Here is an 18,150-nt window from a genome sequence, read left to right on the forward strand (position 1 = left end):
GCTAGAGAAGACAGAGGGAGAGCGAGCAAGAGCGAGACAGGCCAACCGAGCAGAAAGGAGGGAGGGAGGAAGGCTGAGGAAGAATAACAGAGGGGATAAAAGGAGGGAGAACAAAGAAGGCAGGAGAAAAGAAAGGAGTCATAAGAAAGGAGTTGAAGAAAGGTGGCAGAGGACAAGGGACTGATAGAATCAGACAAGGAAGAGAAGCAGGTTTTCCTCTGTGGCCTTGATGTAAAATTCCATGACTTTTCCATGAGTGTTCATGATTAAATCAAAGTAGCTCCATAAACTCAAACTATTCCTGCTACACAATTTAGTAACAGGAGCATTGACATAATTTGTAAATAGATATTTGATTCTTGGGTTATTCTTACTAATCATACAAATCAATTACAGACATGTTGGAACTAAAACATGAAGCGAAATGGCAGTAAGAATATTTTGGGAGCAATGATATGCCGCATGATGACTGTCCCTGCGTCTCCTGCATTTTTAGATCATCTAAAATATTGATAATATTTGTAACATTGAGATGGAACTACAACACACAGGGACGTTACTAACTATGCATGCCACAAAAACATCTCTGATATTCTACATTGTGAACGTTAACGTACTCAAGACCTACCTAAACTTTTTTAAAGCAACACTGTATATAACTTTTACTGAGCAACAGCGCCCTCTGCAGCCACATAAGGTGATCAAATCAGTATCGCTTAGTTTCCGCGCGATTAAAAACAATCGTGTTGTCCCCACCCACTGAATTGAAACACAGTCAAGCTAATTACGGAGCTACTTTCTAGGGTAAATATTTTAACATTATGTCAAAGGCCCAAATCCATTTTTTACATGGTGGCCATCTCACATTTGATCCACACATTTCTGCATATACCCTAAAGATCAGCTTGGGTTGTTCCGCTGTGTCTTTTCTCAACAGACACAGTTAGGTTTCCTTTTTGACTGAGCTTCTGTGTTCAAGACACACTCAAGAAAATCTACTGCAAATAATATTTAAAGAATAAAAGTAACAAAGCAGTCCATCACAGTCCAGTGTCGTCCTGCAATGTTGCACGCTTGCAAAATATGATGCCTGAATTCTTCAAGTTCCTGTTACTTTCCCCCGAGACAGTACAGAAGCCCTGCAAGCTCTGCGATCAGTGGGAGGTCTGGAGCAGGAGTCTCCCACTCTGCGGAAACGCTACAGTGTTGCCGCAGAAACATCTGATCTTCGTGCATCCCAGGTTCCTAGCTTTATTAGTGTGCTAACCAAATTAGGGGCCCTAACATGGCAGCACACACCACACCAGGGGATGCAGTCATTTAGGACACCAGTGGCACTAATGCAAGGCTATCAGTTAAATCGCCATGCATTTCTGCTTTCTTCAGACTCCAGAAGAAGGAGAGAGTGAGTGAGTGAGTGAGTGAGTGAGTGAGTGAGTGAGTGAGAGAGAGAGTGAGAGAGAGAGTGTGTGTCTGTGAGCAGATGTGCAGGACAAGGTGTGTGGGTGTGCCATGAGCCAGTAGAAATGTTCCACTAGCGATTCTAATTGATGAGCTGTGCACATGGACACACACACACACACCCACACACACACACACACACACACCAAGACACACACACACACACACACACAAACAAACACACAAATCTGACTTCAAACAATGAACACTGGTATACTAATGCAAATGATCCTGTCTTATATATGTGTACACAGAACACACACACACACACAAATCTAGGCCAGGCCATTGAGAGAGACACATCCACACTGCAGCTGGACACGGCTTGACATGAACACATCACCCTCTGACAGATAGAAGGAGAGAGAGAGAGGAGAGTGGGATGTAAGGAGGGAAGAGGGAGGGAGAGAAGGAGATTAGCATTCTCATCAGCACTGGAGGAATTTGTCTTGGCTGCCAAATTCTTTCTCCTCTCTTTCATTCCCTTTCTCCTCATCAGTCCCACTCGCTTTCCTTTTCCATATCACCCCCCTAATCTCCATCTTTCCAATCAGCAGGGCTCTTCATTGCTCCCTCAGTTCCCGCCCTCCCTCCATCTCACCTTTCTCATGTTATTCCCTTCCCTTCCTCACTTCTCTCCACCTCTGTCCTTCTCCCTCACTCCAGCATTTACGTGTTGTCCATTGTGTGTGTCAGAGGAGAGGATCAACAAGCCACTCGCAGGCTTCCTGGTCCAACCTGAGACACGCACTCACGCACACAGAACTGAGAGACTTTAGCAAGTATAATGTTTGTATGTCTTTCACGTCCATGGTGTCATTTTGAGGAGGGTTAAATCTAAATTATGAAATCGGTCTTTGGGTATTTTATCATTGTTCAAACTCTTCCAGATTGCATGAAGGTTTGAATTATCCAGCAGATACTGTCTACTGGTGTAGTGAGACTTGTTTCTCACAGCTCTGCCATATTTAGCTCATCAGACAGGACAGTATGTGCGAAGGTGAATGTGGCAACAGTGCTGTTGCCGTGTGCCTGGTCAGCTGAAGAATTTAATGTTTGTGTTGCAGAATTCGCAGAAAGTGTGTTCTGACTAAAAGCAATACAAATCTAGAGGTCTGGTCCAATTCAATTCAAATGCAAAACAATACATATTGCTCAAGTGGCACGTATTGTATAGACTAGATCTAGACTTCTAACTTGTACATACATCTTTGTTCCTATCCAAAGGCTTTACCCCAGAGTTTGTCTGTACAGGTTCCAGCTAATAAAACAAATCGGAAAAACAGCCAACACATTAACACAATAAGGGGACTATTAGCTTTGCAGATGGACCTTCAGAAATGTGTCCTTAGACTGCCTGAGTCCCAACAACTTCAGCGGGCTGCCGGCATTACAGCAGCCAACGTCTGCGCTTCCGGGTGATTGTGTGGCTCATCCATCTGCCTCCACAGCTAAAGGGAAGTACCAGTGTAACACAAGCACTGAGCCTTCCCCCTGGAGCAAGCACCATCATCAGACACGATGACCAGCTGAGACACTTGGTGACTTAAAATTACATTCAACCAACTGACTGTGGGGAAATGGTTTTATTTTGTTTCATTTGCACCAGCATCACAGATACACAGATGCTTCACATTAACAGCTCAACGACAGCATTTCAGTCGAGAGGATAAACTCGGCTCTGCAGATGGGCGTGTGCAACGTGACAGTTCTGTGCTGATAGATTCGGTGCCACAGAAAATCTGTGAACTGGAAGTAAAATGTACCATGTCAGCTTCCAGTGTTCAGGTAAGCCCACCACTTTGAACGCTTTTCTTTTTAAACCAAACCCTCATCAGTGATCAGCTTTGATTTGTTGGCCATGCTACAGGGTTTTAACTACCCTTACATCTTGTTTTTACATACATTTTTAACAACCACCTTTTAAAGTCCCTGTTCTTTATTTATTCACTGCGATATCATTGCTGGTGACTAACAGGTTCACTTTAGCTTTTCATGGCACACAGCATTGAAATTTGATGACCAAGGATTTGTTTAATCCACATTAATTATAGAGAGATTTTTGCACCTCATTAGGAAGAACATACACTGAGAAGGGCCTCCCTTTGTTCTCAAATTACCCTTGATTCATCTTTGCATTTATTCCCCAAGATATTGGAAACTTTCCTTTTAGATTCTGCTCCATGTTTATGCGACTGCATCAACATAATTTCTGCAGATTTGTCAGCGGCACATTCACACTGCCATTCTTCATTCCAAAGATGTTCTGCTGGATGAGATCTGGTGACTGTGAAAGGCACTTTATCCACCGTCCTATTCATGAAACCAGTTTAAGACTAGGAAGCCTAAGAATTTGAATGTCGGGACTTCCGGCCCCTTTATGACACCCCACAAGCCGTATGCAGGCAGTTATTTTTACATTTGAAAAATGAATCACAAGTTACTTCCACTGTATTGGATTTGGCTGGAACCTTGTTTACACCTGGAACTCCAAAAGTGTTTTGTGGAGTCAAACACTTCACCCACCTCTCCATCGCTAAGAAACTGCACCATGACACCACCACCAGCATGCAGTTGACATCTAACTCTGATCCTACAGTCTGTAGACTCAGAAGAAATCCAGACACCTCAGACCAGGCTATGTTCTGTCCAGTGTTGTTTTTGAGTTTTTGTCCACTGCAGCCTTAGATTTCTGTTCTTGGCTGTGGGGAGAGAAACCTGGTGTGCTCCACCACCATTGAGGTTTGACGTGTTCATTCTGCTCAGCACAGTTGTAAAGGGATGCTACTATAGGCTCTATGTCAACTGTAACCAGTCTGGCCATTGTCCTCTGAACTCTCTCTTCAACAAGATGTTACTGACGAACTGTTTCTCTCTGGATTTATTTATTTATTTACTGGATTCATCCGACACCAACAATCACACCAAAGTCACTGAGATCACATTTTCCTTCATTCTGATGTGAACATTTACTGAAGCTTCTGAAGTGTATCTGCAGGATTTTATGTATTGCACTGCTGCAACATGGTTGGGTGATTGGGTTATTGCCTGAATAAGCAAGTGTACGGTTGCCTTTAATAATCTACTCGACCAGTGTATCTGAATCAATGGAGAAACAGTCAATCAAAAAAAAATCAACAAATTCAACTGATATCTAGATGAATTTTTTCCAATCATATTTTCACCTCGACAATATGACAGCAAAATCATGTTTAGGGATGTTTAATTCCTGACTGTATCTAAAAATGCATCTTGTCAGTGATTCTTTGGGATGAAGAACGTGTAGTACATACAGTCTAAATGGAAAGGTCTAACCTCTATTTGCCAACAGAGCTGCAAACTGTCATCACACACCACAGATGGATCAACGCTAGCTTAGAGCTAATATCCATATACATTAGGCACGATGGGAACGAATGCTGGCCCAGGGCCATGTTCTGAAGGACGACAAATGAACATGGCAGACTTCTCAGTCATCCCGCAACATGACAACCCTCCACAATTCGATATTTATATTGCACATTTCAACAGCTTGATACTATGCATAAACTACAAACAGCTCCATCTCATGAGCAATCTAAATCATTTCATTTTCCTGAAAATCAGTGGCAACATTAAATCACCTGAAATAAAACGCATCATTGTGATTTGAAGTGCTTTGAATGATTTGAATGTGCAAAAAAGTTGGAATCGGAGTACAACACATGGCCCCACAATGACAGAGCAAGAGCCAGTAAGAATTAAGAATTAAGATTAATTGAGATTTAAGAATTAAGATACATTCATTTGTCCCAAACACTATCACAGACATGCACAGGCACACTCATGCAGGTAGGGAAATGTAACCTCTGCTTTTAACCCATCTGGTGCAGGACACACAGAGCAGTGAGCAACCATGTTCGGCGCACGGGGAGCAGATGTTGGGGGAGTAAGGAGCCTTGCTTAGGGGCACTAGACAGGGTAGGGAGAATCCTCTTGGATTTTTGGACAGATCAATCCAGGTTCGTCTTTTTGTTGTTTCTCTGTGGAGTCGAACCAGAGACCTTTTCTGCCCATAGTCCAAGTTTCTGCCACTAGTCCACCGCCTCTCCTAAGGTAATGTACATGCATTAATCCAAACTTTGACTAGAAATTTTTCAAAAGGTCAGATTACTGTATTCACATGACCACACATGCATGCCCACACAGACTAACACACTTGTTTCTATTAGGTGTGCGGCCCGGCTGCCCTTTATGTGAATCTCTCAACGAGTGCATGAATTACTAATGACTCATCTATATTCCCCATCGCTCATGGCTTCTAATGGAACAACACACACACCCATGAAACACTGGGCAGACAGACCACTCTATTACTTCTTCCTCACATACACATACACCTGACACACACCATTATCTTGAGTCTTTGAATACATAATGGGCATTTTAATTGCAAAGCTGGCGGGCTGGAGACAGAGAATTTACAGTGAAAAGCCTCTTCACCTTGCATTAGGAAGGACACAACTAAGTGAACTGACCGAGAGTGCTTAGACAGAATTCAGCTACAGGTGTTAAATATATTTGTAGGCAATTAAAAGCCATTATTGTGCAATTCTGCAGTACTCAAAAACATGGCGGTCTCTCTAAAATCCCTGTGAGGCAACAGCTTCTGTTGGTCCCTCTCCTGATTTAACATAAAATGATTCTTGTTCACACATTGGGGACCATAAAGATATAGTTGCCCTGGTTTGGTTGTGTAGAATTTTCCAAGATAAATTAGAAAGCTTTTCTAAAAAAGTTGAGGGTGCTATAAAGCCCCTTAAAACCAAGCACTTCCAGGAACCATGTAACCATAGAAACTAAAACTGGGAATTGCAAAAAAAACTTTAGCAAATTCCTGTGTTACCACTTCACCTGAAGGATGACCTGTCTCCTTCCACTATCTAAAAATGAAGCCAAAAATATTCTAGATACCAATGGAGCCATCTTTTGCCGATGATGGCAATTGGAGCCAAAGTCTGCACCGTAGGGCTGGAGTCTCGTTATCAAGGTCCCTCCGATAAACAGTCAACCAATCGTGAGTCGGTCTCAGCTGTCAATCATGACATTTCACCCTGTTGTTATAGCATCCAATAGTTAAGACCAAACTTACCAGAGAATTAGCAATTGAACAAACACCAATGTGATAAGAACTAAAATAAACTTGTGGAGCGATCATGTCATCCATCTGTACAGAAAATTTAAGAACTCATCCTGTGCCTCACAATGTTCAACTCAAATTCCACTCTAATACTGTGTGAACTATCTGAAAGTGTTTACTCAGAACACAGTTAATACGGTTGTTCTGGCACTAGACAGACATTATTCATAACTACCATATATAACTAAGTTCCGTAAAAGGTTCTTGGTGCTCTGAGAAAGTTTCTCAGTTATCAATAATTTATTGTTTTAGATTCATTTGTTCTACTAGCAGATTTAGGTATAATGTTTCAAAGGCCACAGATATTTGGCCATGAAGTCTGTGAACTTTTCATGTGACACTAGAAGTTAACTGTGGAAACAGATACAGTGAAGGACTTTCTTCTTGTTTATTAGTATCACAGTGGCAGAGACTTGACCAGAATAATATTTAAATGCCACAGCTTAGAAACCTGACCAGGCTGTGTGAGTGTGTGTTTTTGTGTGTGAGTGTATGAAACAGAATTACTAGTGCACACTCTGCTGTTGTGTCAGAGAAAGGATGTTTGCGTCCGATAACACCGAGACGATACGGTGGTTATCAAATAATGAGTTAGCTACTGTATTGTGTGATATAGAGTCTGTGCGTATTTATTGTGGTTTACATTGTGTATGTGTGTGTGTGTGTGTGTGTGTGTGTGTGTGTGTGTGTGTGCGCATGCAAGCGTGCATGTGTGTGTCTTACCGTGGCCTGTGAGGAGCTCTCCTGCAGGTCCCAGAGTAGTGCGTGGTTATCAGCCAGTGAAATCATACGCTTGCCATCCCCCATGGGTTCCCACAGTACACTGTAAATACATACACACACAGACACACACCGACACAGTCAATTGTAATCCAGAGGTTGGTCATGCCTGCATGCACGCTAATCCCCACATGATGCAGATATATGGTAATATGCCAAATTGGTAAGATTCTTCAATTGCCTGTAAAATACAGTACCACTGAACTGATTTTAACCATCTCTATGTATCACCAGGTCATGCTACTGGTCAGTATTTGCGTACAAATATATGGATGCATATTTTCTGCACTTACAGTATCAAAAAGGAAATTACATTCATAAAAGGTTGATAATTTGACAAGCTGAAGGTATTCTCCATTCTTCATGGTAAACAAAAGAACATGTCTCACAGGGAAATAACGGAGCTGTGTGGTAAACAGTAATAACATATCAGGCACATTTCTTGTTAGTACAATATATTCATTGCTAGATTTATTTATTTATTTTTCAAATTTTTAAGGCTAAGATTCCAAAGCCATGGCAGCAGCTATGTGAGGCTGTCCACAGGTACAACAGTGCACTTAATGAATCCGAATGTCAGCATGCTAATATGACCACGATGACAATACTAATGTGCTGATGTATTCAGATATTATATAAAATGTGTTCAGCCACTCAGTTTAGAGTCTTAGCATTCTATGATTTTATATTTGCTCAAACACAAAGTGCTTCTGAGTATGATGAAAATGTACATTTTCTTACTTTAACTTATACGCTATTAATCTTCCTATAATTCCCCTAAACATTAGATTTTCTATGATTCCAAATACATTTCGCTGGTAACTGTTCAACCCCTTCACATTTGTCCAGCTTCTGTAAGCCAGACTCAGCACTCTGTGTCATCACCAGCCAGAGGTGTTGCAGTTTGTCATGTTAACGGTGGAAGCAGATGGCCACCCACCCCGAGTCTCTGCTTCTGCTGGAGGTTTTCTTCCTGTTCAAACTGAGTTTTTCCTCCCCCCATGTCGACACAGGTTTTCTCACTGTGGGAAATGTTGGGTTTCTCCTTAAAATATCGTAAAGTGCTTTGAGATATTGTATGTGATGATTTGCCGCTTTATAAATAAATCTGAGCTAAAATGTCATATTGCCAGTGGCTGGTTTGATTTTCCCGAATCAAGCTACAGCCTGCAGCATCATTACTTTGCCAAGAAATTGACGATTGCATACAAGTGAGTACTTACTGCCAAATCCAGCAGCCCCAATTCTGTCAATCTAGTGTTCAAAAGCAGCAGTGGGATACAGGGTAGCCTCAATGGTGTTACTAAAGTGGAAGATTTAACTGCATACTGCTTTGATTTTTTTTACAGAATATCGATTCCGCACAACATTCTCTCTCATAGTTGCGATTCTCCACTTTGTTCTACCTAAGGAATCCACTCTGCGCACAAACCTCAGGGACGTAACCACACCTGACACAACAGAGCCCGAACTTCAGCTTTATAACTCCCTCGGTGTTGGTTGGACCACTTGTATGCTTTTGTTGCCTGCTCTCAGTTTGGATCGGCTCAGCAGCTAAATGCAGGCAGGGACACAACTACAGGGTATGAAGGAGAGGACACAGCCCGAGTGAGTTAGCAGTCCTTTTAACTCTTGAGCTCTGTCGACTTTAAAAAGCAATATGTCGGGAGACCTGGCAAAAAGCGTAACTTAACCTTGGCCTGGAATAGCTGCAACGTACTTGTTCGGCTTTTCATTAGTGTGACTTTTTCGGCTCAAGGAAAAAAGAAATCGGTGTCTAATCTGGGTTAAAGTAGGTAAAATGTCAGGGAGGTGAAGACGTGGTCTGCGGCTGAAGGTTGGGGTGTCTGAGCCCAGCAGCTTTGAGAAGCTACTGTCATTAGGTTTACGAAATGATGCTATTTATTTAAAGGCTCCATCAATTAGACACCTGCATTTCCTCGGACTCATTCGTCAATTTGATGCAGCAACAACGATGCCAGTGTTACAGAGAGAGCGCGTGTGAGAGGAGGTGAGCGTGCTAGCCAGAGATAAAAGAAATGACAGGAAGGAAGAAGTTGGTCTGAAGAGGACTGCTTTTGAATGTAGTCCAAGGCTCAAATATGCATATGTGTGGAGAGAGATATAGAGAGAGGGAGGACAAATGGGAGGTAGGACATGGAAGGAGCTGTGTTAATAAGGACTGTAAATTCCTGGCTGCTGAGGGACAGATTTTATTGTCCTCCCGAAGAGCATGAAGTCATGGGCAGGGACGCACAGATACACCAACCACACTTGTCATTTAGGAGGGATCCTTACACTGACTTACATTTATTGCCTGGAGACCAAAGGTCACATGACCATGTGTATGTTTAAAATGTCTGAAACTCAGGGTTTTTATCCATCTTGAGCTAATGACACTAGCACATTGTCAACTCAAACCCAATTGCACCAAAATCATGTGGCACATGCTTCAAGCATAAGTTTAATTGTGGAATTCCAGCAGCTGCCTTCTTTTTGCCACCTGAATATTTTTTTATGAAACCATAAAGCTGTTGTGTCCTCCCCCAGGAAATAAAACATATTCAGCCAAGTGCATATAGTAGAGACACAAGCATTGAGAGAACCTATTTCAGAGAAAAGGATTCAGATCAGCTCACACAATCAAGATCCCTTTGCTACAGATGAATACATTTAAAGGTGGCAGTGACTAAGTGTTTATTTGTTCTCTTTTAGCTTGAATTTTAAATCGATTTATTATTGGGCCCCAGGTATATCAGTGGTATTATTTCCTTAATCCAAGATTTTTTTCAGTTAACATATGTGAATATTGTGTTCCAATAGACCTGTGTTGGGCCAGAGCCCAGCGGGGGGGCCACCAGACACTGAAGCCGAGAGGAACAAAGGGTTGTTAAACTTTGGGCGGGAAACATCCTCCTGCAGGCTCAAGAATCTCCCCCTGGTGGTGGAGAAATGTCCTGGGGTTTTCCCAGAAACCCCCGCTCAGTCCCAAGCCCCGCCCACTCAGATCCATTTCTGACACTCAATTGGCTTAAAGCCAGCATCATCCTATGACCAACTCCTCAAGGAGGAGGACCTCTCAGGTAGAACAAAACCACTGAGACCCCAATAATCGATGCCATTTTTACCCTGCTCTGAAGACAACACCAGGCCCCCTTCGGGGCCTCTCAGCTGATTCAGTTGCTAACGGGGGCAACCTTAACTTTTAGTTTATCAACCAGAGTTATTTTATTTCATTTCTTTTATTTCTTTATTCAGTCGACGTTTTTATTTTCAAAAGGACTTTTGTTATTTTAACTTGAAGAGGCCGCGCACAGGAACTCGCTCGCCGGTCGAGCATCACAGACTTTCTTTCCAAATCCACAGCGGCGTTACCGCTGTTCATCCCCTGCAGAAGCGCGAGATTCATTCCGCTGAGGAGCACGAGCTCCACATCCCTGAAGAAGAAGGACGACGTTCATCCCATCGAAGCAGCACGAGAAAATCCGCTGCTTGTCCGGTCCAGCGGCCGAAGACCGCTTGAGAGACCACGTGATTCACTGGCCCGACGCGCACGCACACCGCGAGGGTGGTACAGTAAGAGGCTTTATTGTCTGGGCAGATGTTAATCTAATACGTAGCGTATTGTTTTAATACTTGAACGTATTTGTTTTGTATGAGACCGCCGAGTCTCTAATGTTTAGCGGCGACTCGCCACTTCCGGTTTCCGGTTACGGCCTTGTGCCACAGTTTTTAAGCGCCGTGAGCAGCGTCTCCAGCTCATTGTGACCGTTTGAACAACTTTAAAGAGACTTTACCGTTCAAACCTCAGCACACAACGCCACTTGGGTGCTGAGTGGTAAAGTAAATGTAACTTGTCTCTGACGGTGCTTTTAAGAGCTTTGCTCTCTCTCTCTCTCTCTCTCCTTCTAAACCGACCTATACACACATCCGATCTGTATTTAGAATACAGTTCATGTAACATAGTTAAATCTATATTCAGAGAGGCTGGACACATCTGGAAGCCATGCGGCCGAACGCCAAAGCAGAGACAAAGAATTCTCTTTGTCTGAAAATCCCTTTGTGTAATTCATGTGACGACCACCAGTGTGAGCTCCGGCCACATGGTGTCATTAACATAGACTCCATTTTGGATAACGCAAGTTAAACCACCATTTTGAATCTATTATTGCCACGCCTCCTCTCTCCCTCTCCTCCCATTCTGGCTCTAAATTCATAACGGCTCCGCCATCTTGTTTTGTAGTCAATCCGCCATTTTGAGAGTTTTTAGGCCTTGATTCCACGAATCATGATCGGCCGCCATCTTAGATGTGACGTCACCATGTGACTGCGTCATCGCCACGCCCCCTTCTTTTTCTCTCTCTCTCTCGCTCTCTCACACACACACACACACAGACACACCCACACAGACACACATTGATAGACACAGACAGATACACACACAGATACACATAGATGAATACATGTGTTTTTCTAAATTGTGATAAGCGGCTGCTGTTGTTATCTTTGAAATATGGGAGTTTGTTAAAATGATGAATCATTAGATAACACTAACTTTATTTCACATGCATACACATAGACACACACACACAGAGAGACACTTTGACACAGACACACACACACACACACCGAGACAGACATACATAGGTAGACCGCCGGTTTTACATGTATTTTCTGAATTGTGATAAGTGCTGCTGCTGTGTTTATCTTTGAAATATCGGAGCTTGTTAAAATGATGAATCATTGAATAACATTATAACTTTATTTCCCCTTTTTAATAAATGCTTTTGTAATTAAAGTATCTGTAGTCTGTGATTATTTGTGCATATGTATGTGATAGCAGCTGGATTATGATTGCCTGTGCTCGAACTTAGTAGCCTTCACTGTTAATTAAATAATTATTAATATTAAATATTGAGATTATTGATTTGACATTTATCATTATGAGACTGATATTTATAGATTGTATCGTTGGTCCCTGTAACCAGGGTGGTGCCCCGCGACAATAAGCAATGATTATAGATTTGTATTATTCTTAATTGATAATTTTATTGTTTTCATTGATTATTTTAACTATTATTAATGGATAACCGTATCATTTCGAATTAAATGTGTTACATTTCTTAATTAATAGCTTTATCATTTTTGATTATTTTTAAGAAATAATTGTTATTTTAATAATCATATTTCATGATTATTAATAATTAGCCAACATCAATTCTACTCCTACTATTGCACAACACCTGCAAACACCTGACAAACCGTTACCCCTGCATGTCTAACCCCAGCCCTTATCCTAAGCAAATCCAACATTAAAGGAGAATGAGTTACCTTGGGAGGACCAGCTTTTTGGCCCTGAAAGGAAGTTGAGCTCCTATAAGTTAGAAATTTTTTCGAATGAACTTACTTATGTCTTTGCATTCAATATGAGGGCACATACACACAGTGGTATCTCAGCATATACACTCGTAGGCAGGATGTTAGAAACCACTTCTCTTTCTCTCACACACACATTCCCAGCAGCTCAACACTTAAAACATGCTCACCACTTTGGGATTCACACACCGTATGCTTTCCTATAGTCTCTATTAAGTCATGCAATATAGGGAGGAAGAGAGAGGGAGAGACAGTTGACTCTATAGTCTCTTATACCACCTTCCTCTCTTATTAAGAATAAATGTTATGTGCATTTGACCTTGAGCTCTGCAACAAGCTGGCACACTGTATTGGAATGGTATGCAAATACTGCAGGGGAGAGCTATGGAGGTTTTACAGCCCCATATATCTATGCCTGGGACACAGATGCACCTCTCTCTCCCTCTCTCTGTTTCTCTCTATGTCTCTCACTCATCAGATTGTGCCCCACTTTGCTGTGCTGTGCAGCCATATGAGTTTCATCACTGGCCTTCAAATACAAAGCTCACAACCAATAGAAAAACGGCATGTGAATGTGTGACTGGATGAGATTTTGGCAAGAATATAGTGACACTGATGTCAGTGTTTGTGTGTGTAATTGTATTTCTAACTTTGTGAGGACCATTAGGAAAAAGGGGACATTTTGGTTGGTCCTCATTTTAGCTTCTTTCAGATATGCAGTCCTGAAATTATGCGTGCGGGATATGAGAATGTAAATGGCCGAGTCGGGGGACTTTATGTGGAATTCTTAATGCCAGCACCCTTTTAAAAACTCCAGATAATATCAGAATGAGCCCAATATCTGGAGGATTCACCCAGAGTGAGTGACCGCATTGAGGACAATGTCAATGACTGTAAACAAAAACTCGTGATCTCTGCAGTGGAAATGTAAGACCGCCTCCTGCGCCACCCCTCAGCTGAATGATCTGGAGATTTTTATGTTTTTCTGAATACGTTTGGCTGGATGACCTCCTGCTGCATTCTTTATACATGAAAGCAAAACTCGGGACAAAGACCGTTGTCCAGACATTTTTTGGAGTTCATGTCTGAAAATGGATTTGGTGGCACATTCAAAAGGCTATTTAAAGATTTGGTTTAAGGGTTCAGGTTCAAATTACAGATCAGCAACAGACAAGTTAAGACGGCAACCTTACTAAAAAATAAAAATACCCCAAATGGCACAAAGGAAAACAGTGCACACACAAGTATGGTGGGAAAAGATTGGTTCTATCAATGCAATTAGAGATTCACAGATTTCAGTCTTTATTACTTGATGAGTGTCATGTTGTGTTCAAACCACAGGTTTCTATTTTGGTTCTGCTGTTGTGTGGAATTCTACTTGACTCAACCAGTCCCTGAACACGTGTCTTCCAGTGTTGGGAGTAATGTCATTTTAACACCATTATTTTTGTGAGTAACTGGTAATGCAAGTGATTACTTTTTGAAATAAACACTATTACAGTTATTTAAACATATAAACAGATTACTCCTTCCGATATATGGACAAATTCACCTGGGAGGAGAAAAATGCAGGCAATACCCGACTTTACGATGTGGAAAATGAGTGGATCAATCAGCATTAAGCCACACAATGGCCGACAACCTGAGTAATGTGAGCTGCCAAAGGACAGAAATTTACAAAACTCTAATATTAACCAATCTCTTAGCGAACCTTTAATCTCTTTTGTTAGCAAAGAGCAATGCTTAAAGCATCAGGGCTGGTCTTTGCAGATTAAAATGGCAAACACTGGCTAGACATGGGTTATGATAAATGGTGCAACTGTGGATCTACATTAGAGAAATACATGGATTTGTTAAGCATCGCTGACATGGAAACCCTTATTGAATCTTTTATTCACGTTCTCGCTTTGGTCCGCCTCCCGCTGTGACACTCCAGGGATCGGCACGGAAAAAAAAGACTGATGTAGTTTTAAAAAATATATATATATATATATATAATGAAAAATACAAAATCGAATATTTACTTGCCAAATGTCAGGTCCTTTGTTTATCTATTTATTTACCATCCAACATGTTTATACAGATCCACCAGACATCAGTAAATCAATATAATTGCTATTCACTGAAAAATAAATCCGAATCAATATTTGTTGCTTTGACTGAAGCTTAAAAATCTCTGCAGCTGCAGAACAGCAAACATTGTTTTCCCCACAAGTACAAAACGAGTCAGGAAAGGACTAATGAATGTCACACAGCAGTGATAAAATATATAGTGACCCCTACAACCATTCAGCACAGTAGAAGGTGTTTGATTTAGGGTTGATAGTAGTTATTGTAGATTATATATTTGTTATATTAGTGTCACATATCCTGCTTAGTCTGGTAATTTCACTCAATGCATGTGTGAATTCTAAACCCTTAAGGCCACAATTAATAATAACATTAATCTAAAGACAAATTATATTTAAATATTAGGTTTTCATTTGACAGCATTTGTGTACGGTGACCCTGAGAAGCAAATCAAGACAAATCACAAAACACAACGGCAAATCACAAAACACAAATGCAAGTAAGGAAACATGAAAAAATCATAAAATGTGTTTTGTCATTTCCTTTGTGAAAAAAAGACAGACGGTGTGTCCGTCCAATGCGCGACAAACCTTGTGGATAGCAGGTACCTACCCTCTGTGTTAAAAGTTAACAAGTTAATTGTGTTTTGTAATTTGATGTTGTGATTCGCACTTCAGGGCCACCGAATCAGAGGGTGAGAAGAGATTATAAATGCAGTTACTTACGGCTTCAGTTCGAATTTGGCCCTTGCACTCATACACCTCACTTTTGAGAAGCCAGGCACATAAACAGACAAAGAGCAGACACACTATTGCTCTATAGGGTATGAAAGGCATGCAGCCAGACTTTTTAAAGAGACCCAGGAAATCTAAAAGCCTTTCACTTGCAATGATCACACATACTGCACATGATTGCATTCATGCCTGTGTGCACCAACACACAAAATCACACCAACAAACACCTCCTACCCCCTCCTGTCACACCCCACTTTAGAAAATCAACCTCGTTGCCTTTTGCGCTTTACCATTCTCTCCCAGGGCTCTGATTGGCTCAAATTGCTCCACGGGAATCGATTTGCTCGACTGGCACGCGGCTCCCAATCGAAACCAAGTGCAAGGAAGAATAAGGAAAAAACAGCCGAGCAACAGAGAAGAAAAAAAAACATGGTTTTCCCCCTGCTCTGTTTAGCCCTGTTTTGTTGGGTGTATTCTGCCGATATTTCCATTCAGAGCACGCCTCACAACAGGGCACAGGCTCAGATGTTTGCCCACCCGAACAATGAGGGGATTTGGAGGAAGGAGAAAGTGTTATTGTTGGTGGGAGTGGAGGGACACCAGCGACTGGAAAACACACCCACGAAGGATGCAGGCTACACACGGGCAGACACGCTACAGCAGACCCAAACACACAGAGAAGCAGGTGAACAGACACACACACATGAAAAAGACAAAAGCCTCATAAGTATACACGCTCCAATCGCTTCACTATTTGGCTGCTCACACGAACACACACGCAGACACACACACACACTCAAAGGTGCAAGCCGCCAGTATTATTAGAGTCAGTGGGGATAAGTGTAAGTGTGTGTGTGTGTGTGTGTGTGTGTGTGTGTGTGTGTGTGTGTGTGTGTGTGTGTGTGTCATGAAAAGATGGAAGAGGTGGGCAATAGACCAAAGCCATCCATCTAAGGAAGCCAATAGTGCACAGCATAGGCTACAGGCTTCACAGCGCCCAGCGCACACTCCCACCAACCACACACACCCACACACACACACACACACTTACACACACTGTGGTGCCCTTGTGAGGGTTACAGCTCTCGGGGCGTTGAGATGTTAGACCTCAGAGCCATCAATCTTTACCCAGCAGCCTTGCTTGACCTACCCTTTGACACAGACACACATACACACACAGTACACATACGTGGATACAGCGACCCTCACAGATACAAAGACCTCCAGTTTCTATGCACAAGCACAAAATACACACAAAGTTGTGTACCCCCCCCCCCCCCCCACCCTCTATGCTTTGTTAGCATCTCACCATCTTTCTCCCTCCATTGTCCTCACTCTCTATCCATATTTATCTCTGCCTCGCAGACACCTACTACAGTATACATCATGCTAAATGATTGGCGCCTCTAAAATTGATAGCAATCATGAGGCAGCTGATGAAGAGTGGACTAAAAAGGCAAGTGACCATTGATTTTCATTCTCATACGCATTGAATTGTAGCAAGGGCTTGTGCACAGGAGCCGGGACTAGAGAAGATCAGGCCTTGAGTACAATCTCAGATCAGGGCCGGTCAATCTGTCAGTCGGAGCCATGAAAAATAAAATAAAATATACGGAACATTATACACACAGAGAATCATAATGAGAAGGGTCATGTAAGGTAAGATTCTTTTCCTTTTAAGAGGTACTGCTCACTTAAATGTGTTTTTGAGCTGTAAACTTAATATGACTGTTCCTTGATAAAATATATGAAAGCTGGTTTTAATATAACATTTATGACAAAAAAACAACAACAACAACAAAAAAGTATGTGTTGGCTGGCTCAAAACACCACCTAGTGTTTGAAGCTGTCTTGGACCTTTCAGGGCCAATGCTTCTGTAGAGTCAACTATTTGGGACGTCTCTTCTTAATGATATTCATATATGAAAAAGTCGACACCCTCTTATCAAAAGATGGCGGCCGCCCCGCCTCCAGCAACCACTCGTGAGTGAGAATTAGGAAAGCTGCTGAAACTAAACCCTTAAACTACCACATGCTCGGCCACCTCCTCAGACACGACTGTCTCACACACACCATTTGAACCACTGACTTGGACCTTTCCCTGTGCCACACTTAACTTGCACTTAACGTGTGTGTGTGTGTGTGTGTGTGTGTGTGTGTGTGTGTGTGTGTGTGTGTGTGTGTGTGTGTGTGTGTGTGTGTGTGTGTGTGTGTGTGTGTGTGTGGATCATGAGGAAAAAAATACTGCTAGGGTGCCCTTGAATTCTGAAATTACTTTGTCGAACTTTGAAAATTATTTCTAATATGTCTACGGAGACCAAACGTGATTCACTGTTTACTTTGAATAGTTAGATTCAATAAATCAAAAGACTGTATCGTTTAACTGATATATCATAAAATTCCATTAGCTAAATGTGAATCTTACATCAGAGTAGAGTTGTACTGATTTACTGCTTAGTTCTATTCAGAAAATGGATTATGCATTAATCAATGCAACGGTTTGGAAGCGACCAAAACTGATCACATGAATGAGGTCATTGATTATAAATA

General features: G+C 41.9%; 1 protein-coding gene across 1 annotated transcript in view; it reads right to left on the reverse strand.

Moving 5' to 3' along the window:
- The window catches only part of eipr1 (EARP complex and GARP complex interacting protein 1), a 53,860-nt gene that overhangs the window by 23,707 nt on the left and 12,003 nt on the right, over positions 1 to 18,150 (reverse strand). Inside the window, exon 5 of the mRNA XM_053434369.1 lies at positions 7,364 to 7,463. Within this exon, the coding sequence (XP_053290344.1) occupies positions 7,364 to 7,463 (100 nt within the window). The remainder of the gene's footprint in view (positions 1 to 7,363; positions 7,464 to 18,150) is intronic.

Source organism: Pleuronectes platessa, chromosome 11 (genome assembly GCF_947347685.1).
Source record: "Pleuronectes platessa chromosome 11, fPlePla1.1, whole genome shotgun sequence".
NCBI lineage: Eukaryota > Metazoa > Chordata > Actinopteri > Pleuronectiformes > Pleuronectidae > Pleuronectes > Pleuronectes platessa.